At 39.7% G+C, this 23,127-nt stretch overlaps 1 protein-coding gene across 6 annotated transcripts in view; it reads left to right on the top strand.

Moving 5' to 3' along the window:
* The window catches only part of EPB41L4B (erythrocyte membrane protein band 4.1 like 4B), a 169,365-nt gene that overhangs the window by 130,613 nt on the left and 15,625 nt on the right, over positions 1–23,127 (top strand). For 4 of the 6 annotated variants that reach the window (XM_082754028.1, XM_082754027.1, XM_082754026.1 and 1 more), the window contains 3 exons: positions 4,526–4,630; positions 8,178–8,316; positions 8,804–8,881. In XM_082754028.1, coding sequence (XP_082610154.1) covers positions 4,526–4,630; positions 8,178–8,316; positions 8,804–8,881 — 322 coding nt within the window. Of the gene's footprint in view, positions 1–4,525; positions 4,631–8,177; positions 8,317–8,803; positions 8,882–21,606; positions 21,772–22,516; positions 22,589–23,127 lie in introns of those variants that run through there. The other 2 variants (XR_014316967.1, XM_082754029.1) reach the window with 2 other exon arrangements.

Genomic DNA, 23,127 nt, shown 5'->3' with positions numbered 1-23,127 from the left:
CCTTTACCCATCATTTTTCTCCTCAGGATTTCACTACCATATTACACTCAGAGGAATCTTTGAAGCCAAAAATCAGCCAGTATTTTATTTTCCCCGTAAGTTAGCACCTGAAGGCAAGTCAACCTTCATGCAGGTGGCTGTATCCTTGTAAATCATGGAGCTTTTAGCCTCCACCTCTCGTCCAGAGACTGGGAGCATGGAGGGAGAGAGAGATTTATTCCAGGTGGCAAAGAACAGACAAACAGAAGTTCTTGCAGCAGAACATGGAAAGCAAAGAGGGATAAAACCTGTATATTTCTGTAGAGAAATATAGAAAGGGGGCTCCCGCAGTGGACTTTGGTGCTAGCTTGGCAGATGATGAGGAGGGCACATAAGTCATTGGAAGATGTGGTGCCCTCCAGGTCCCTCTGTCTGAGCACCTACATCAGGTCCCCAAGGGAGATCCAGTGGACCTCTGGTTCCTTGAAATGTTCCAGAATGTGCTTCCTTCTGTAAGCAATTTTGGTTTCAGTAGCCCCGTTGACTGCTACCTTGGGAACAAAATGAATTTCTCAGCAGCTCTGTTGTGGGGATCTCTCTTTAGGACTTGTTCCTGTGAAGGCTCATGACACAAGTTGGTTCGGGAAGGCGTGTGGTGCTGGCTGCTGTGCAGAAGTGTGCTGGGGCTCCCCGGGCAGAGGCAGTTTCTCGTGACCTACCACCACATGCTGACATTCATGGCTGTTATTGTCATTCTCACCAGGGAGTGACAGATTTTTATGCGAGGTGCCAAGTCGTTAAGTAACTCTGTCTTAGTTCAGTGCCTTCCTTTTCATGCTGTAGTGATTAGATACTGTTAGAGGAGAAAAGGTTTCATACGAATTAAAGACACTGAAACTGAACCTTATAAAGGAACTGTAACACACTGCAATTTTTCTTTTTTTTTCCTATTTTTTTCCCCCAGCCTGGGTCCTCCCAAACCTCCTGCATTTCAGGTTTTGTTCAAGCCCACATAATTTGCTACGTGTAGGACCAAACACTACAAATGGTCATATCTGCACATAATGACTCCATTTAAATAGCCAAAATAACTGTGAGGTTTCTCTTCAAGAAGCCTATCTTTTCATATATTCTGGCTGTAGTATTCAGAAGACAACAATAGAGGTCATTCTGCTTTATAGATGCTTCTTTTTCAGGAATATAAGAGAGATGTTTTTTAAGAGTGTATGTGGTATTAAAAGCCTGACATTTTTTGAAACAGATCAGGCTCTGTGTTGAATCTGAGCTCTTCTTGCATCTGGTGGCTGAAGTCAGGGTAGCAACAGCTCGGAATATACTCAGACTGAGGAACAGTGTTCGGGGAGGGCATATAGTGGAGATGAAACAGGAGCTGTCAGGTTTTTTTTAGGCTGGTACAGAAAGGGCTACACTAGCAAGGTTTTAATGAGGGCAGGAAGCCTTCTCTGCAATTGGTAAAACCAGCCTAACATTTCATCTCGTGCTTATGGTAGACTAGGTTCAGTCAGCCTTTTTGGGTGGAGGCATTGCCACTGCTTCTTTTCATTCGGATGCTGCTTAAGTTTGCATACTAGCTAACCCATAGCTTCTCAAAATGTGCAATTAAATGGTGCTTATGTCTCTCACAGAGACCTGATGGTATCACCAGTAGTTAGCTAGCTAGCCACTGCATCCGGCACCTAACAAAAAAAGATGACAAAATTTTATAATAAAAGAAGAGAGGTTTTTGTTCTTACAGTTGTATTGTTTGTGCAAGATAAATGAGTGGGATACTTAAGTGTCATGATAAATGATATAAATCAAGCTTATCTGAGTAGTTACAATCACTTAAAAGGAAGTAGGTGTGTCCTGTGGTACTGTATCTTGGCTTTTCTATAACTGTTTGCTTGAAAATTTGTAGCATTCAAAGGAGGATGTGTTTTTCATCTGTTTGTTGGTTTAAGGAATAGGTCATTTGATTCTCGAACACCTTTAATTACAGTTGAGTGAAATTTTTCATGGGAAAAATTTTTTCAAGGCAAATTCATACTTAAAACTTTTTTAAACTTTTCATGTGTATAAATCACTTTTGTAACTGTTGTTTTGAGACCATTATAAACTGCTTTAGTTATAAAGTAGCACAATGTCTTTTTTTTTTTTTTTTTTAAAAAAAAGACTTTGGGGGCTGAAATAACTGCTTCAAAAGTTCCACCCCCTACCCCTACCTTGTTTAAAAATTGTATGTATGAGAATCAAAGGAGATATACAAGCTTTGTAAAATGAAAATTTTCAAAGGAATAGAAATGATCATTTCAAATGTTCATTTCTGTTAAAATATCTCATTTACTTTCATTGAGGATTATAATGCCATCTTCAGAAATATGAAGTGGCAATGAACTGGAAATAAAGTTGTTACTGTCTTTGCTGTTACACATTGGGCTGTTTTCTGAGCCCACTGATAATATGAGTGCATTGGTTGTTATACTTTTTGAGCACGTATTTTTCAGCTCATGTGTAGTTGATACCACTGTTTTTGTTCCTTCTTAAGATGATGGAAAGGTTTAAAATTTGAAATTATCACCTTTGGAGAATTGTAGGGACTGCTCACTCAGAGCAAGAATTTCAGCTGACGTATTTCTGAGCTGAAAATAATGGAATTACACACATTGACACCCCTTGGAGATTTGACCATCAGATTCAGTCATTAAAAAGGTCTTAACGGTCTTAACGTATTTATCCTACTTATGTCAGAACCTGAACTGAAAATCACTTTGAGTAAATTGAACTACCATTTTTTTTTGGTTGTCAAAAGCTACCTTTGGTTTAGCACAAGCTGTCAAAAATAAATAAATATATAAACTAAAAGCCTATCTAGAGCAGCCATTCATTCTGAACATGACTTGATGAAGATGGCATTGGGGACTTCCATCATGATGCTGATTCACAGATTTCCAGATCAGATGTACTGACTTCAACATTAGAAAAAAGATGGTTGGGGCTCTTTTCTTCCATAATCCACCCCTTAATTGCCAGCCTAAGAAATTCATCAAGGAGTCTGAAAATCCAGTTTAATTATTCTGCAATAGTTTCATTGCAAATCTGAGATATAAATGGCTGACCCTGAAATTGGATTTTGGGAGGCAATGAGATATGATTTGTGCTGCTGTTGAATTGGATTTGTGAAATTAATGGGATCAAAAATCAGAAAAACACTTGACAGAAGTTGTTTTTCCTTGGGAAGTGGAACTAGTTGAGTCTTGTTTATGATGTATGTGTTTCCTTTGTACTCTCATGCTTGCCATTCCTCAAACCTATGCTCTGTGACCTCCCCAACAACCAAGAAACATATAGGAAAACTGAAAATAGAGTCCAATGGCTACGCCTTCCCAATAAGCTCTGTTCCAGCTGGACAGCAAGTTCAGAAGTTATCAGAGATAGTTAATAATTTTAAAACCCACAGGGGTGTCAGAGGGAACTGCAATTGTGAAGATTGTGTACTTATTTTATTATGGCTTTAGGAGATTCATATGATGCAGGTGGACTTGAAAAATTCAACACAAGTATATAAAATAAAGACGAGTTTGTCCCACTTCTGCCAATTGTGGTACGTACCTCAGTGTGTGAGCAGTCCCACCAGCAATAAGTTGGGCTGCTTAATTACATGGCATAGTATCTGACTTCAGGTTAGATGACAGAATACAGCTCACACATTATTAATCAATGCTTTCAGATTATTCCTTCTATGTTTGGCATATGTATTGTGTTTATAGTATTTTTCATACATATAGAGTACACTTAATTATCACATGTTGCTTCAAATAAAAGTAGTATTTAAGATAATTCCTGTATATTCCTGTCATTTAGGCTCATGATTGAAATGTTTTCCCCCCAAGGTCAAGAAGATCTTGTATTCAAGCCTTTGTTAACCCTAATGAAAATGGTTGAAGAGAAGATCCTTTTAGATGGATCTCCTCCTTCCCATTTCTATCCTTTGTTGAAGCTCTGCAGATGTTTTCCACATTCATGAGCATCTAAAACGTGTCTCAGTTTTACATTTATTTTTAACAAACATTTTTTTCTTGGATCAAATCCATTATTCATTAGAAAAATAATGTTTAATTTCAGGTGAAAACTATTTTGAACAGAGCAGATTTCAGAATTCATAAAATTAGTTTTTGTTAAAGTTTTTTGTTTGTTTGTTTGTTTGTTTGTTCTGTTGAAAGTATTTCTGACATGGCTGAATAGCTGGGCTGTTATTAAAATGTTGTCCTTTGGAACCAGTGACACTTCCACATGGGCTCTGTATTTTTAATCAGTTGCTGCTTTCATAAAGATCATGCCATGCACAGGAGAGTGAATTCACACATCCTTTTCTGTTCATACACACTGGCCACTGGACTATAAATGGATGGATAATAAAAGGATGAACTTCAATGAGCACTCGACTATTTGCAAGATAAACGTGTGTTGATGAGTAAGAACTTTGCTGATATGCCTGAAGTAGTTCAAATAAAGACTGTGTCACATGTATTTTTGTTGTTATTTTTAGAAGTCCAGCTCCAGTGCGACCTGAAACTACGCCATCAACTGGCCCTACAGAAAAGCAGGAAATTAAAGTTTCTCGTGTGAGGAAGTTAACCAGACAGTACAGCTTGTGAGTAACATATAGCACTATCTGTGTTTTTGCCTGCTCCAGCTGAAAATGAAGGGGGATGCTAATTATTGCTCTAGCTGCTCTTTCTGAAAGGCATGGATGCAATTACATGATAATGATCTTACACTGATACTGTTCCTTTCATCTCTGAGAATCTTTAAGCTTTTAAAACTTGTGAATTTGCCATCCCTATGCAGATACTAACCTCAGAATTGCAGACCCTCTTTTTCTGAGATTACAGGTTAGAAATTAAAAATCCCTTTTCCACATGAAATGTCAAAGACATGGTGTGTGTTGGAGCAAGCTGCTCTGTCTGCTTCATTATAAGCCCATTTGCAAAATGAGGGAAACAGTCCTTAGCTTTTAGGTGGTCAAGCTGTGCTGTCAGCTGTTCCCTCCTAGAAAGGGTGCACGCTCTCTTTCGCTCTGTGATTTTGTCGCTGGCAGAAATTGCTGAGTATGCTACAGTTATGGTAGCAAAGTTAAGCCTCTTAGTCCTGGCAAGATCAATCTATGCCTATAGAGCTTTAACATCCCATTTACACCTAGTTCATCTAATTTTAGAGTCTGGAGATGCAAGATACTGAATAAATGTGGAAATCAGTTTGTTGGTTTGTCCTTCATATGAACCGACAGATAAGGCCACCAGAACCTAGGGGACTAAGCTGACTAGAAAGGAATAAAAGAGAGTGTCAACACAAACTTACTAATACAAGAACACCAATTTTGCAACGAAGAAAGAATTATATGTGGTTTCTATGTGGAATGGCAACCATTAGTACCTCTACCAATTTAACTTTCTAGTGTCACTAAATATATAGCAAAATTAGTGGAAGTTTTCCTTCCATCCAAAAAGATTCTAATAAATGTCAATAAGCAATTATTTTGTCTCACTGTCAAGAACATAAAGGAAAAAAAAATGACAAAAATATTTAGGAGAAGAAACAGGAGAATGAATCAAATTGAAGCTAGGAGGAAAACGAGCATTTAGCCAAATCGACATTTGTCCAAGAGACCGAGGCTAACATATGGGAACACACAGCCACAGCTTGGTCAGCAGACCATGACATGACTCTTTTACCACAACAGATCAGCCAGCATGGTTTAAAAATGCAACAGGAGATGGGAATTGACAACTCAAGCTGGGAAGAGAACCCAGGTTCCCTTACTGCCTGTTAATCCTGAAGATAACATGACAGGTAACATGGCAGCATTTGGTAGGAGCAGGTTCTCAAGACCTGAGAGCCTGTTTACTCCTTGTGCCCAGCAGAGCTCAAAAAGCAGAATGCTTTTCTTGGGTGAGATGCCACTTCTACTTCCTCTTTTTCTAGAAGCCAGGAGAAGGAAGTCCCCTACATATTTCAAGATGCATCTGATTTTTCAGATTTTTGTATAAAACAGATTTTTGTAGATAGCAGCCAGCAAAGGAAAAAGCTGTGGCACATAGAGGACCACTTATATTACGTTATGCATGTGGCAGATAATAAAGAGAATATGATGGCTGATGTGTAAGGATGGGCAAGAAATCCATGTCCTATTGCAGGCATAGTCACGTGTTTTGTATGCATACCTTGAAAAGTTCTCTAGTTAAGCTTTAGCATAAGGAGGTTGTTAAATTGGTCCTCAAATACTTCTGTGTAGCAAAGAGAGCGGGGTTACACTGCATAGACAATTTTCAGGTAAAAAATATCTTAGTAACATTATATATGCAAAATCAGATTTCCACTGGAACCATCCAAGTAAGGTAGTAGGATAAGGTGGTGCTGAGAATAGTGAGGCTACTGAGAAATCAGTTTTTAAGAGTCTGAGAGAAAAAAAAAAAGTCTGTAAGGTGTTTACCAGTAAATAGAAGGTGACCACTAATGAAGGAGATATGTTGGTAAATGGACATAGAATAACAAAAATAGATACCTCAAGGTATACGGTGAAGAAGGCCAATGCTCAGACTTTAGTCTAGCATGCTGATAGCTTGATGACTGATAAGACTGGACCTTGACATTTTGGTTCCCAGACATGAAGAAGCCTTTCCTAACTGGCAGGTTCTCGACAATTTTCCACTTCCTTCTCTGCAACAGAACAGCTTTTCCCAGCAAGGATGGGGAGGGTGCCAATGTGTTCCTACTGAGAGAGGGGAGCAAGAGCTGAGAAAAAATGTCAGCAATGTGTTTCTGAAAGAAAGATTTACTAGGTCAACAACCAAAATCTGGCCTGTTGGATTAATAAAACATCTACTTAGTAGGTCCAAAAGATTTTGCATTTTCTTTCTAGCATAAAAACAGTGTATTCCACATGCTGTGGTGATTAATTCTATCCTTACCCAGAAGAGATAAAAAATGAAGCATGGAAAAGATGTCATTAATGTCCATACCTTTATGCCCCCCCAAAAAAGCACGCACGCACACGCACACGCACACACACACAAACAAAAAAAAACCAAACAAAACCCTACAACACATCCAAACAATCCAGAGAAAGGCTGTGTACCCTCTGTGTAACGTGGGTTTGAAGTATTGTGTTGCACAGGCACGCTGTACAGGTACCAAGCACAGTTGTGTTCTGGAAATGTCTATCAAACTGGCATGGCAGGGCTCTGTGCCATTTAAAAGCAGGGCTCTGTTAAAATTTGTGCCATTTTCTGAGCAGAAAAAAAAAAAAATCCCCATGCTTTAAACTGTCAAATTATAGTCTTTCCTTTCTACACATCATTCCCAGTAATAAAGGTTGTGTATGCCAAATTGTAACTCTGTTTACCTCCATGCAATTTCAATTAGCATTTGGAAAAATTTTGACCCAGGGCTGACTGATCCCAATAATTTGTAGTCAATGGGGGTCTACAAAAGTAAATGAAGGTACAATATTATCTACTGGCTTTCATTTAGTGGTGATGGTAGGTGAGATGGAAAGAGCTCAGCTGGATGTCCTAAAGCCCAAGGGAAGTGTGCAAACTGGGTTTGAATTAAATGTTTTAAATGTTTTCTCTGTAAACTGAATAAATGGAACATGAAGACCATACCCTCACAAGAATGTTTCTACAGAGCTCCTCCTCAAGTTGATCAAAGTCCTTTAAAGCCAGTTTGGAAATTATATCATGGAGCAACTGTGTGCCAAATCCCCTTAAGACTAAGGGGTAGTCTTAAGCCAGTAAAGCAGTCGGTCCTGTAGATGGATCTAACGAGGTCTGTTCTTATCAATACAGCCAACCTCTGTAGAAGAAATTATGAACATTAAAGTAGAGCAATATCAAATAAGTTCATGTATTCACATATACATGCTCCATAGAAACACTACTTGCACATCATGCCCTTAAGATTTCCATTTGTAGATGAGGGTTAACTATCCAACTGATTTTTGAGGGATCTTTAAGACTTAAAAAATCCAACTTACTTGCCAAGTTAGCTGTAAACACTGCATTACAGATGGGACAGAATTTCATTCCAGAGCGCTTGAGCTGACATACAGATGTCCGGTGCCTCCTCCAGAAGAAGTCGGGTTCAAAGTCGGGTGATACATGCTAATGAGAAGATCTGTCTGCTTTTATCAACCGCAGTGACGAAGATGACCTTCCACCAGCACTGGCGGCAGCAGCAGCGGCATCAACCTCTGTGTCTTCAGCATCTCCCGGGTCACAGAAAACTTGTACACCACAGACGTCAGAAGGACAAACGCAGGTTTCGCCTGGCGGCAAGGTAATATGCAAAGAGTTGATCTTATGTCAGTTGGGAGAGTATTCAGGAAGAGTGGGAGGGAGTAGCAAGTAATGTTTTCCTTAGATGAAATAATTCCATATTTCAGAGTAGGTTTTAATCCAGTATTGTCACAATATGTATAACTTTTTTTGTAAGTGCAGCAGCCAGGAAATATTCAGAGCCCACTCCAAGACCCAACAAAAATCAATAATAGGTTTTCATCAACTTTGGGGGGCAATAGACCAGCATTAAATTAATTTTTGCCTTGATTTCAAAGGTGCGTGGCTTTGTTGTTCATCTCTCCTGAGTGCCCATATTTAACATTGCATGAAATTTGAAATCTGTTTGACAATCTATGCTTTAAGGAATAAAACCAAAACCCACAACAAATAAAAAACAAACAAACAAACAACAACAACAAAAACACAACAAGAATTAAGGAAACCAAATGTTTTCTTCAAAATTGTGTTTCTCCTTTGCTTTTCAGAGTTCCACAGATGCTGGGAGTACTTTTGCTTTGGAGCCAGGTGACCTTCTGATGGATTTCACAGAGGCCACACCTATGGTAAATAATTTCAGTTTGCAACCAGAAAAGTGTAAAAGTTTTCAATAATTTCTGTGCAGCTGAAATGAATGGGTTACTATGCAGTGGGTTGGATGGTGCACGGGAATAAAATAAATTTCCTTGATATGCAATAATCCTGAGCACCTGTCAAACTCTGCATCGTAGAAAATCTATTCACATCAACAATTATGGCTGAGCTTTTGAATGTGATTTTTTATTGTTGGATGACTTTTCATTTCTCTTCTACCTGGATAACCTTACACTTTGCTCCACTGCTTTCACCAGCCTCTTTTGTCCCCTTACCGTAGATTCATGATGTGATCATAGATTTGCTTTTGGGAGTTGTCTGGAAAGTCCCTTCTCAGCACAGGTTTTGTTCAGACCTTATCCAACAGGCAACCCAAAGACATGTACTTGCACTTCCGTGTTTCATTAGCACAGTGTTTTGCTTCAGATTAAAGCAAAATAGTCTGTAATGTTGACGATTAACTTATTTTTTTTTTAAAGGTATGTGATTTGTGTTTTTTGCTTAAAAACAGAAGAGAGATGCTGTCCCACTGAAATCAAAATGCCACTTGATTTCAGTGATCTCAGGCTTTCACCTCAGATTTCCAGCAGATTACTTGAAGGATCACAGTATGATCCTTAACTTTCTCCAAGTCATCCTGCATTTCAAATAGCTCTAATGCCAGATAGCTCTGCTGTCGAAAGCTGTTTTTGCTGTCTTCTAGAAACTGCATTTTAAGTGTATAATACATAACAGAGTCATAACAGCATTCTTGGCATAAATATTTCTGTATTGAAGTACCTGTTCTGGACACTGCTTTCAATACGTGGTTATGTCCTAGTTTACAGTATCAGGAAGGTGTTGTGGGGATGTGCCTTTTACTTCAGAGAAATTATGGTACGAGTTTGTAGGTAACGGTTTGTGTCCTGTCACTGCTGGAAGAGCAACGTGGCTTCCCCTGCAGGTCTGGCAAAGCAAAGAAGTATACCTCCTAGGTTCCTCCCTGCTTGCAGAACAGGTAGGGATATCCAGTTATAGTTTTTGGGCTTTGAAAGCATGTAGCCATCTCTGCAGAGTCCAGGAGCCTCACATTTCCATGAGCTCCATTTCTGTGGATGCCTAGTCTTTAGATCTCTGATGTTAATTGCAGTGCTAGACCATGCTTATTAGCGATTCTCCTGGTATTCTTGGCATGCTCCCAGCGAGTCCTGCGTAAGCAGTGAGTTATGGTAGGGGCACTGGGTGTACTATGCCTAGAGACCTGCTGCTGTGGGTGTTTGATGAAGGCAGGTTTGATGCATGGGACTGGGCAGAAGCTAGGAAGCTTCAGAGTTTGCCACTGGCATGCTGCAGTTTGGGAAAACACTGTCCCTAGAGGGACAGAGAGATCTGCAAGGCTTTTCTCTCTTGTGCAGTTTTAAGCCTGTGGCGTTGTTTCTTCACAAAGTCCATAACGGCACTTGATGTGTACTTCAGGGGTTCAGTAAGCAGGTTTTGTGTTCTTCACCTGCCATCAGAGTCCTATCACCACCCACCCTGTTCCTGACCAGTCCTTGCACCCCCAGACTTTTATAATGCAGGTGTTGGATCTCTTAAATGCAGCAATTGAAACTGAAGGGGCCTTCTATCCACCTTCTATCCACCAGCCCTGGGGCTCCTTGGTGAGAGAGCTGTTCCAGCACTAGCAATTGCATTGAGACTACCATGCTTACTGCTCCTGCATCTACCATATAGGAGGGACAAGTCTGCTTTTGCACCTGAACATCCCACAGCAAAATGAGGAGTGTCTACTGAAAAGGGAAGGTTTACCTGGGACCTTCTTGATGTGCTGGATCATGAAACCATCCCATTCCAGAAAGTGGTAGAGAGGTATTCGAGTCAAACTACCTTCCCCTGTATGTTTCTGGGGGAAGAGAAAAATAAAAAGGAACAGAGGAAAGAGAGAAAGATGCAGGGTTCAACATTCTGCAGTCTTTGCCAGTAGTTCAGGCTGATAAGACACAGGCAGATTGAAACAGATAGGTTACATTGTTCTTCGTAGTATTAATAACATGTTTGTGGCTAATTATATAATTGTATATTATTATATATATACTATATATTATATATATATATATTATATTAATTATATATAATAGTAATTATATAATTGGAGTTTATGAATATATTTCTTATTCTAAAAAACATTACACCATAGTTAACTTTAATAATCTGAATATTTGAAAATGAGGCGTGGAGACTTTAGCAACTGACCTGCCCTAGACAACATAGGTTTGAGTTTTGTTTCCATTTAATAGAAGAGAACATTACATGGTTTTCCTTTTCCAGACAAGGGAATAGTGTTTTTTTGTTGTTGTTGTTTTGTTTTGTTTTGTTTCCCTAAAAACTTCACCCAGTCATCATTTCCCTTTCCTACCCCACCACCCACTGACATAATATATCATACTGTGTGTTCATAAACTAACCTTCCATGACTTTCTTGGTTTTAATATTTCAGAGAGCTTGTACTGCACAGCATCAATCAGCCCTTTTTGTTTTGTTTAATGTCTATAAAGGTCAGCTTGTTCTCTAAAGAGTAGTTATTGTTTACAGACCTTTCCCTGCAGTTTCACTGGCTACAGGTTGCTGTCAATTGAGGTTTGAATGAAAAGTTTACTCATAAGGGAGTGAGGCTCCAAACAAAAGCAAGCTAAATACATAAATACATAGCTTTGAGCCACTTTGAATATTTACAAATTCTGTTGTGGCAACGTGTGCTGTCATTTAAGGGTCAAGATCACATCCTGCTTAGCTTCATGTTAACTGGCAATTCAGCAGTAGTGTGCTGGGTTTGCACACTGTGGTCTGGCAGTTGGTTTGTTGCTTGTTAATTATACCCTTATTTGTTTCCTTTCCAGTGACATGTGCATGACCCCATCTGAAGGGGTCATTCATGCTGCCTCATTTGCCTGAGGTGATAGGGTTGGGAGTTCAGGTTCCTACTTAGGCAGAGTTTCCTGCTGAGGGGCATTCAGGCAGCTGACTTCTCTTTGTTGCCTGGAATAAGGCACCTAAATTGCACACCTAAACTCAAGTTTATTTTGGTCCTGATATATGCTGCCAAACTTCCCACGTTGACTGCAGAGCTGTTAATTTGAAGCAGTTTCAGACATCCTCCCTTCTCTTCTGTAACATCACTGGCAGGGAGTGATTAATAGTCACTGACTCAGCTGCATGATCTTTGTTGTTCAGTGTTTGATCATTGATGCTTCTTGATGGCCTTGGGTTTTATCCATGTTTTGCTGCTGTTGCCCGTACAGTGGAAGCTTTAAAACACACTAAGGGTTAGAGTTAGAAGTGGAGCTCACAAAATCAAATTAATTTATAAAAATGGAAGGATTAGTGAATAGATTGGACTAATAGTATTCATCCAGGCTACCATGCACGGATCAGAGCAGGCAAATTTGTCTATTCTGTCAGCCTGGAGGAATTACTGTGATGTATACGAGAACCAGCTGAGCGCTAATGGTCACTTAGTCATCAATACTTAGACTGCCAATAACAACAGGGCAGTGGCGAGGCAGAAAATCATTTTGCAGGAGAACTAATGCATATTTAGTAATGCAGATTGCCTAGAAGTGAAAGGTATCCTTCTGTGCTTTGCACTCTTCAAACCATGTGGTTTATGCATGCCTCTACTCAATTTTCAAGTAAATCCTATAGTTAATTGATTACAACGCATTACATGCAGTCCTTAAAATCATTATAGCACATGCAGAAGAAAATCCTTGTCTTTCTGTACCACTTCATTGTGACTTTTAACACCGTGCCTGGCATGTATATTATCAAGGTTTAATGCCTGCTGCATTCTGTGTTTCAGAAAGGAACTGGATTGATTGTTTGTTTGTTTGTTTGTTTGTTTTCGATATGTTATACATGAAAAAATACAGTATCATATCATAAGCATCCTTACTCTGTTTTTTTTTTTTTTTTTTTTTTTAACTAGTCAGCATTGCGGTAGGCTCTGCCTACTTAGCATTGTAGTAGGCTCTGCCATCAGACTGCATCTTTCTCTCATCTTTCTAGCTTTTATGGAACTGGAAATCAAAGCTTAAGCTTGCAGCTATTCTGTTCCAGCTTACAGCCAGCATGATCTGTGACATGGGTATGAATGCAGAGCTTTCTTGTTTGATTACAGAAAGCTCAGTCCCAAGACCCTGAGTGAATGTGGCAGCTGCTACATGGTGCTGACAAGTACCTTCCCAACCGAGACAGAAAGGCAATGTATGAAAACTTCTGTTTGACCTAATGGAATAGGACAAAATAAATAGGAATGAACAGTCATATATAAAATGTACTTATTTCTAAACTTTGGCTATGGTTTATAATACAAAGTGAATGGGATAGGACTTAACTATGATCACATCTCAAAAGGTATCAGAGAGCATTGATTTACAACCAGCTGTATACTTGCAAACTCTATATGTTCTTATTTCATGCTGTATCCATTGGAGAAATTTCTAGAGCATCACCTGCCATCTATTGGTGGAGAAGAGTAAGCAGACAATTATTTGCTTTTTCAAAACTTGAGATACAACATTGAAGAGGTACAAATTATTGGCACAATAGTTTAAAAATGAAAAATACATGGCCATCAGTGTAGGCCTAGATATTTTTATTTAAGGTGAGTTGAAAACAAATATTTTATTTCAGTAGTGGCATTAGTAGTGTAAACACTCCTGTTCATTGGAAGTGATCACACTAAGTTTGAAAGAATACAGAATTTGATGCTTTAGCACCTACATTTTTGGAAATAAAATGAAGCATCCAGGTCAAAAGGCAGTCATCTCTAGGTAAGATTGTGAGAAGTATTAGTAACTTGATGGGGGCAGTATAACATCCTTGCAAATTCTCAGCAGATAGTTATATCACAGGGGAGGATAAGTAAATATGTGCCTCCTGCACATAGGGGAGGATAAGTAAATAATATCATTTCACTCCTCATTAACATTTATTATATTGATAAAGAAGAGTTGACTGGATTTTTAGTTGCTAAGCTTTTATGACAATTTTACAAGGTTGCAATAAGCCAAAGAACAATGGAGTGTGAAATGAGTTCAGTATTTCTTGCCTTCATTTTAAGTAACTTTTCACCTCATATGCAAAGCAATGTTTCAATGGAAGGCAGGTAAACACATAAAACTTTTAAATAGCTCCACAGTCAGTCCTTTTGGCATTGATTTCTAAACAGGTGTCTATAATGCAATATTTTATAAGAGCACTATCTAGCATGTAACTACTACAAGTGGCTGAAAATATAGATCAAGTATCTCTCCATCCCCAGGGGTCTGTAAAACATCTTAGTCAGAGACAAATTTATAAATGCTTTACTTACTGCGAACTACATACTGAAGATAAAATAGGTCTTCTTAAAACTTAGGTAGGCTATGTGTTGTGTTTCAAAATCAGAAACTTTCATATCTTCATTTAAAAAGAAAAGAAAAGAAAAGAAAAGAAAAGAAAAGAAAAGAAAAGAAAAGAAAAGAAAAGAAAAGAAAAGAAAAGAAAAGAAAAGAAAAGAAAAGAAAAGAAAAGAAAAGAAAAGAAAAGAAAAGATTTACTACAAGATTCATGAGAAGCGATAAATATGACCTGAAGTCAAAGGAATGAGTTCAAAAATGCTGTTTTCTGAGCCAGACTCTCAATTACAATATTTACACATTCAGATAGGGTAGCTTACATGCAATAGCCAATTATTAGCAAAACAATGTGCACAAAGGAGTGGTTTGTCTGTTATATGTACAGCTACACATACACATAAGAACCCAAAGCAGTAAGCAACATGATAAATGTACATTTATTCCCAGTTTCATTTTTTTTGCATTTTAACTGCATATTAAATAAAGAAATAGCGAAGAGCAGCAATTGCTAAAGCAATCTACTTTTATACAAAAAGCTTGTAGCAACAGGCAATAAATCTAACTCTATAGGAACCCAAGGAATACTGAAAATTGAAATATTGATATTGCAAAGAGCCTTTTTTTCTGCTAAAGAAAGGGGCACTGCATGTTCAACCAGATAAGAACACAATTCAAAGGGGTGCAGCGTACTGCTCAGTCAAATTGAGTATGAGACGTTTGATGGGGGATTGCAGAGGGGAAGTACTGAGTGCTGCATGCAGTGCCAGGCTCCTGGGAGCACAGTCTCTGATTCAAGCAAATGCAAATTACCTGAGCATCATTTAGGTTATATAAAGCATGCTAATAACCAGAGAGGGGACTTAGCACATTTAGAAGCAATCATGGTGCCTAAGCAGCCAAAATAATGGGTGAATGCATTTTGGACTGGATGTTTCCCTGATAGCTGCTTCTGATAGTCTGCATGGATAAAGCACTATAAATAGGATTTGCAACTAATATGTAGCTCTGCACGTAGTTTGAGCATGGGGCTTTACTGGTGGATGCCGGTCTCATAAGCAGTCTATTGAATTACTAGCATGCAAGATAACCGAGTGTCTGGGAATGCAGTCAGACTCAGAGACTGCCTGCTGGATCTTAGCTTAACATTCTCTAAAAAATACAAAATGCTTTGATTGCTTCCCAACTGTTTGGGAATTTGTTCCCATTTGCCCATTACAGAAGGGCACGTTGACTTAGTCGAGAAGCAGAACGAGAGATTGCTAAAAGATGAACTGTGAACATTTAGATTTACTTTTATTTTGCCCTTAGTTTAAGGAATTTAAATTCATTGGCTCGATGAATGTTTATTTTCCCTTTAGCCCCTTTTGCTCAACGGAACAACTTGGTGCGCTCTGTAAACGTATGACAGATGATTCAACACTTTCCTATTTCTTTAACTAATTGAAAGTGAATTCTGCATAAAAATAAATATCCAGAAGGTGAAATTCACTGCTGACTATGCACCAGTGGACACTGTGATAAATTGGATAGGATGTGTACATGAGCAAGAAAAGGTACCAAAACGAGGGGAAGGTGTTAAGTGGAAAAAAGTGCAGGCATGTGATGCTGCACTGTGCCTACTCTGTAATTCACTGCTTTTAAATACTGAATGACCCGCTGGCAAACTTCTAATAAAATTTGAGATGAAGACAGATAAAGATGTGTTGTCAGAAAATAGTTTGAATCAAGATGGCAGGAGTTTTTTCCTGGAGAGGTGATAAAATCTGCCATATACAGCTATTTTTAGTCATTTCTGTACTTTTTAAGATGCTGTTATAACTGTCCCCTAGCATCCCATGTGCCTGCCCCATGCCTGTAGAAATCATAAAATGAACAAAGGCAGGGGACCTCCAGAGCTCCCTTCCAACCTCAAACATTCTGTGATTCCATGAAAACTTGAGCATCACAGAGGTTATCACAGCTTAACAAAAAAAGAAAAAAGAAAAGGAAATGCTACCTGCAATCTCTTTCTCCTGCCTCCCCATGAAAAACGTAATCATTCCACCACAGTAGCAGCTTTCTTTATTGCTTGAAAGGAACATCAGAATAAGTAAAGGGGATCAGGCAAATGCAAGCAGCCCGATTTTAAATTGGCTGACATCCACCTCCGACTGCAAGCTGAGAAGGGGCATCTTCAGCAAATCTTTTAGAACCTGCATAACTTTGTTAATCGTGTTTGATGTGTTCAGTCGTACTTTTGGTCAATTTTTTTTTTTTGTTTTATTTCATCTTTTCGCTTTATTTTTCAAGAGAATGTGCTTCATATCCTTAGCAGCAGTTAGCAGGTGTAACATCTGCCTAAGACGAGAGAAAGTGAACAATTGATATTGCAGGGCTTTTCAGACATAGGGCATCAACTTCTGTATGTACAGCCTGAGTCCACTTTTCCACTCTACAGTAATCCATGTAATAGAAAAATGTTCAGCCTCCATGCAAAAGCCTGCTTGAAACTAGGTATATCTCTTTATGCTTACTCTCAATGAGACAAATATAGTGATGCAGCTATTATGTCTCAAAGTCTTTTGATAAAGACATATTATCACCTTTCCTTTGGCCTGAGAAGCACATCATTCCTTTTGTCTCTGCGACTGTGAAGTTCCTAATCTCTCTTCTTCACTGTGATTAGTGACAATTGCATTTAGACTCCAGTGAGTAACTATTGTGTATTTGTTTTCTTTCAAACACACTAATGAATTGATATATGTGTAATTCTAATTCACATTTTTCCAGTGCGATAGCAAGTGTGATGCTAACTGCTTGGCTGTTCTGTGGAATTTCAATTGAATGCCTCCAAGCTCCAACTGAAAATGAAAACATCTGCTTTCCGAGCTGTTTTTTTTTTGTTTTTTTTTTTTTTTTGTTTGTTTTTTTGTTTTTTTTTTTTGACTGTCTGGTGGGTGACTCAACTTGTAAAAACAGCAAAAAGAGCAAGTAAACTTTGTTTTTATTTACCACTCAAATAATCAGAACTGATAGGGAATCTTTTTTTTTTTTTTTTTTTCTTTCTTTCTTTCTTTTCTTCTTTTGCTGTGGTTAAAGTAAAATCTAGTTGTCTACGTTTTCTTTCCAAAGTCTGCATTTTGGAAAGCATCCTCAATCAAATATCAGAGAGTGGTTGGAAGCATAGAGTGAAATATCAGGCCACCTAGAAATGCTTTCATTTTAGTAGTTTTGAAGTGTCTCAGTTTCAAGTAATGTTCCTTAATTAATTTCAATGAACTCACATTTCCAAACAAAACATCATTTCTAAATTAGGCACTAATACCTACTCTACCTACTCTTACAAAATACTGAGATAAAAACCTTTTTTAATTATTATTTTTTAAGTATAGAAAAAATTGAATCAGCACTGATTCTTTTGTAACAAATTGAGTTTGAATGAATGGTCATTTTCTGATGAGAATTCCTAAGCAGCTCCAATAGAAGCCTCTTCTGAGGAGCCATCACCAAGACCTATGTGATCAATGACTTTCTCTCATCTATTGATCTGTCCTCTGCTTTTTACTGTTATTTACCACAGTGGGGAAGTCTCCTACTGAGGCATATTGTCTATTTAATTTGTTATAGTCTGTCTACCAGTAAACAACTATGAAACAGAGACCCAGTCATTGACTTGTGAGATTTTCATCAGGGCAGATCTGTTGCTTTGCCTTTGTACAGAGCCTTTTACTACAGTCTCATAACTCAAGGGAATGGCAATAACAGAAATAAATGGGAAGTGGAACTGATAAATGTGAGTTTGCCTAAATCTCAGAATGTTTCTGGTAACTGCACAGTTTCTGTGCCTCATCCCAAGTATTGTGGATCATAGCAGAAAATTGTCATTTAATTGTGGAAGAAAGAAAACTTGCTTAAATCCAGATAGTCAACTATCATGGTAACTGGATTGAAATCCACTGAGCTCAGAAAGGGTCCTCTTCTTTTCATTACCATTTGCATCACACTGAAAAACAAAATGCTAAGCTGTTTTGGACTGAGGAGGAAAATTTCTACATGGGTAGATGTCCTCTACATCACAGCAGTTCAAGCCTGCTGACTAGAGAGCAGTTCTAGCATGCTCTTTAGAGTTATTCCCTGGAACTTGGCCACAGAACCATCATTGCGGAAGAACTGTGTATTTATGGCTTGTTTTATGGCAGGACATTCATCTCATGTTCAGCAACCCAAGACCAACCTCCCACCTCTCTTGGAGGAACAGCCAGTGAGGTCAGGAGAGTGAATCTCTACAAAACATGTTTAACAAGCTCATGTCATTTGTTGGTCCTCTGCCAAAGAACTGGCTAGAGTCTTGAAGTGCTCTGATGCACTGGAACATCACTTGGCCACTTTTGGCAAAGTGCTGTACGTTGCCAAGATGGTATAAAATGAAGGTGCCCGTGCTGTCTGGCACTCACACCAAGGCATGTGCATGTGCTCTGCTGGGAACCCTGTTGGCAATGCTGGATTTGGGAATTCATGTGCAGAGTACAGTGGGCTTCTGACCACCTGAATTTGTGTACGCTTTGGCACTCATCTTGTGTTGCATCCGAATCAAGCAAACTGTCAAGACCAATAACCATGAAGCTCTGGAGTTCACATCCAGCTAGAGCCCATGTGCTTGCATCAGTGGCTGAGCTGCCCAGACTTCAGACAAAGCTCAGCCTCTTCAAAGTGTCTGTGATCAGCAGAGCCACACGTTTGTGTGTGCCTCTAAAGCAGGTTTGCCCTTCAGATCCCTCCTGTCTTGTTGCTATGGTTTGGAAAAAAAAGTAAAAAAAGAAAAGAAAAAAAAAAAAAAGGATTGGAGAAACTGTGCTTTCTCCCCCACCAAGAACATGGGCACTTAGGCAGTACGGGTTAAGGCTTTCCTTCCCATCTACAGTATGGCTGAAGTGGGCATATTCCTGCACCACGAACAGCTAATTCCCAAACTCACGGGCATCACACTCCTAAAGCAGGCAATAAAAAAAATCACAAAGTAATAAATAAATTAAAAAAAAAAAAAACTCCCCAAGAAAGCAGAGTATCCTAGGTCTTAGACTTCAGCTGTCCCAAGGCTTTTGGGGAGAAGCTCAGAAAGGTAATCATAAGTCCCCTCATTACTCCCTCACTATGGGGTTGAATGGGGTTGACAGGAACATCCTCTGCTCCTCTTACAATTTAGAAAGGCTTCAAGGTTTTTCTGAATTGAATGAGTTAACCACAATTTTCCCAGGGGCCATAACATCAGCAGAGGTTGCAAGACCTCTGTGTGCTTTGGTCCCCATCTAATGTGGTACTGGGAAAGGCCCTTGGAGGCAGCAGTGCTGGAAACGCGCCTCGCAGGAAACCCCCAGCTCCCCGTTTGGCTCACCTGCAAGCTCCTGCTGGGATGGGCAGGAATCCCTGCCTGGGGACCAGGATCTGCTCGTGACACTTATTCACAGCGTGCTTCTTCCCCTGAGCTAGTGCCACAAACAGACCTCCAGGGACGGGACTGTCATCATTTGGCCTCGCTCCTATTTCCTTCTTCCTTTCCTGTCCACTGCAGCATTATAATCTCCTTCAGTTGCTTTCAAAGAGATGTCTTTAATAATGGATCCCCTGCATCCTCAGCCCAACAAACAACTTGCAGGGAAGCAGGGCTCAGCTCAGATGGTACAGCAGCCTTCTGGCATTCAAAATGCCGTCATTCCTGGCCCAAACAGAAGAGCTCTGTACTTTTCCACTCAGTCCAAAGGAGAAACTTCTGCTGTAATTAAGGATGGGGGAGAGTGAGCTCTGTGCTAATAGGCCTAATCGATTGGGATTATCCTTGGTTGGGACTAATCTCTTTAGTTATGGAAGATGCCTGAGCACAGTGTCTGGGACTGGAAGACTGGATTTTAATGCAGCATCCCGATCTGCTCTTGAAAAGATGGAAATAAGCCGAGAAAAGGAACAACACATTCACTTTGTTGCTGGATTGGTTTAATAAAGGACTCAACAGGCACAGAGGCATCTGATGTGTTTTGTGGCATTGAATTCACAAAGTGTAACAATGCAAGTGTTTGAATTCGTAAATGTATGTGCTTAATGAGCTGTTGTGCTTGAATGCTTGTCCCAAGATTTTACTTGCAGACAAGGCAGGACCTGTTCTTTATTTCAGTGCTTAGTGGCTGTCAATATGAATGATTCAGTAGCCAAGGGCATGAAGTTATGAATAAATAGGTTTTTATATGTAACATATATCAGAAAAGATTTGCTAGATATGGGATTGGATTTGTTCATGCACTGATCCTAAACCACACCATGGTTCTTAACAGACTTTTAGCTTCTGATCCAGTTGAGCTCAGTGTTAGGACCAAATAATTTTGTATCTGTGATATTTAAGGAAGCAGTGTTCATGTGGAAAGGGTGGCTTACTGCGATGGTAATGTCTTATTGCCATACAGAGGCACAATTTAGAGCAGACTTTTAGAGTAGTGAGACTGGCAAGCAGCAGCACAGTGCAGGAGTCAGCATCTCTGTGTATCTGAGTAGATCCTAACCCACAAGGGGGGTCACCAAAGTTTCTAGGCACGTGCACAGATTAATACTGTGGTAGTCACTGGGACAGATCACATGCTGAAGCTGAAAATAAGCACAATTGTCCTCCTGGATGGATATATTAGAAAGTGGTTCAGCTTGTCATTATAACACTTGTTCCGTAGCTCCACTGACTTTAATCTACCTATGCTATTCTCTTCCTGTAGAATAATGAATTGTATAAACTCTTGGGGATTTTGGCAGAGCTCAATAGCCCATAAAAGTAGGACAGAAAATTAATACAAAATATTCCTTACTATCCTGACATTCAAGGAGACCATGATTGGTTGAGTTTCCAGACACTTTAGGACTATCAGCCAACTTTGCTCTTATACCAGTAGAGTTTGCTCACAGTAGAAAGACAAGCTATTTGTTTGTGTTGGACAGAAGTCAGGCAGTGCACTGTTTGTGTCAATCTGTCATAACTTTTCAACAGAGGAATGTGATCCCGAAGCTTTTGAAAATGTTAATGTATGTTATGTGGTTGTTAGTCAGCCTGTGTCAAAACGTACCTGGATCTGAAGTCTCTGTGTTAATAAGGCATGGTGAACCAACAGTTATTGGATGAAGAGCTGTCGGTGTCTGTCCCTAGAAATAATTAGGTGTGGCTAGTGGTGAGTTTCCATCTGGTACAAAATTTATGTATAGTCTTCCTGCTGGCTGTCAAATTGGGAAATATTTGGCTTACTTGGGGCACTCTCATCTGGCAGTAATCACAGTACTCCTTTCCTCCTCTTCATGTTATCCATCTTTAGTGACTTTCTTCTGTGACAAAAGTCTACACCTGCAGAAGATGCCACTTGATTTTGCTAGCTGTGCACATGATCTAGGCACCTGGAGCATCGTTGGTTTCATTGGTAAAGACCAAGGGGCTAAAAAGGTAACTGTGTTAGCTGTCCTAGCAATGCAACTAACTTATTCTGCAGCGATGTTGGAGAAGAAAACCCACCACATCCAGTGAATGTACCTGCTGCTTTTTGTTTGTTTCCTTTCTGTGTTTTAAACAAAGACCAAGCAAATGCTGCAGTCTTTAATATGCATTTAGCCAACACATCAAGACTGTGACATCATTTTGCCTCACCACATTTTCCTCAGGGGATGGTGACTAGGCTGACAGCCCATGCTGAGATTATGTTCTGCTTAAGCTTGTTCACCTTCACAGCAGCAGCAAAGGAGTACTGAAAATCCCTAGGACTGTGACAGCACGGACACTGTTTTCCTTTCACCACATCTGAATTGTCCTTACTCTGTCTTGTTTTGAAGAATTAAACGTGTTCTCCAAAACACTCTCAAGTCTAAGCTACATTGTAAAGCCAAACCCAGGACATGCATTCCCTTCTGATGTGCTGTAGAGCTGCTGTGCTGACTTAATAACGTTATTTCTGCCCCCTGCTCCACTACTTCTGAAATCACTGTGCTAGCAGCTCAGAATTACAATCCTTAGAGCAAGGATTGGCAGAGTTCTGTCTGTCAGGGCAGTATAAGAGGGATGCTAGCACCTACACAATTTGCAGGGCTGTCCCTCCAAGTTAGTACAAAAGTTGGCGTGAAGATTCAGGATTTTATCTTCACTACTGTGTTTTAGGTAGACCTACTTGTAAATATCATATGCCTTATACTATAGCCACAAACTACTGTATGTTAAGTACCTGTGAAATGCTACAGCTACAGCAAGGCAAGGTTTCAGCAGAGGCTGAGCCACGTACATCGCTCCCATGAACTCCCTTAAGCATCCATGTGGGAGCCAGAGATCGCTGGAGCACAACCAAGGAGCCACACAGCCACCTCCTGACGACTCCTCCCTGGTAGGAATGGTTGCATAAGGTGACTCTAAGAGGAAGGAAAGCGTCTGAAGAAGAGGAAAGTATTAGCAGGATTGCCTGAGGCCCATTGAGACATCAAGAACAAGGTGTCTGCTGGCTGGCACGTTTGAGGACAGGTGGATTCAGTGCCGAGCAAGACTCAGAGAAGGGCTGGTGTACTGCAACAAGCAGAGGAACAAAATACTTGTCATCTGAGGGATTCACAAGCAAGCCTGGCTCAGACAGCATGGGATGAGTGTGGCTCTCTACATGGCACTTGCATGATCAAGGGAGACCTGAAGACCAGGTGGAGCTGGGAGGGAGACATCCTAGTTCCATCTCCACAGAGGGAACAACAGCAGCCAGGGAGATTTATGAACACCGAGTGTTCCCAGATTGGCAGAGCACTCTCATCCTCTTCTGAAATGTCTCATTTGGTGCCTTAGGGCGTTTTCAATGGCACACTTCTGCAAA

Source organism: Aythya marila (assembly GCF_965140915.1).
Source record: "Aythya marila genome assembly, chromosome: 2".
In the NCBI taxonomy this organism is placed as follows: Eukaryota; Metazoa; Chordata; class Aves; order Anseriformes; family Anatidae; genus Aythya; species Aythya marila.
Note: the sequence above shows the minus strand (reverse complement) of the source record. Positions and strands in the feature narration are given on the sequence as shown.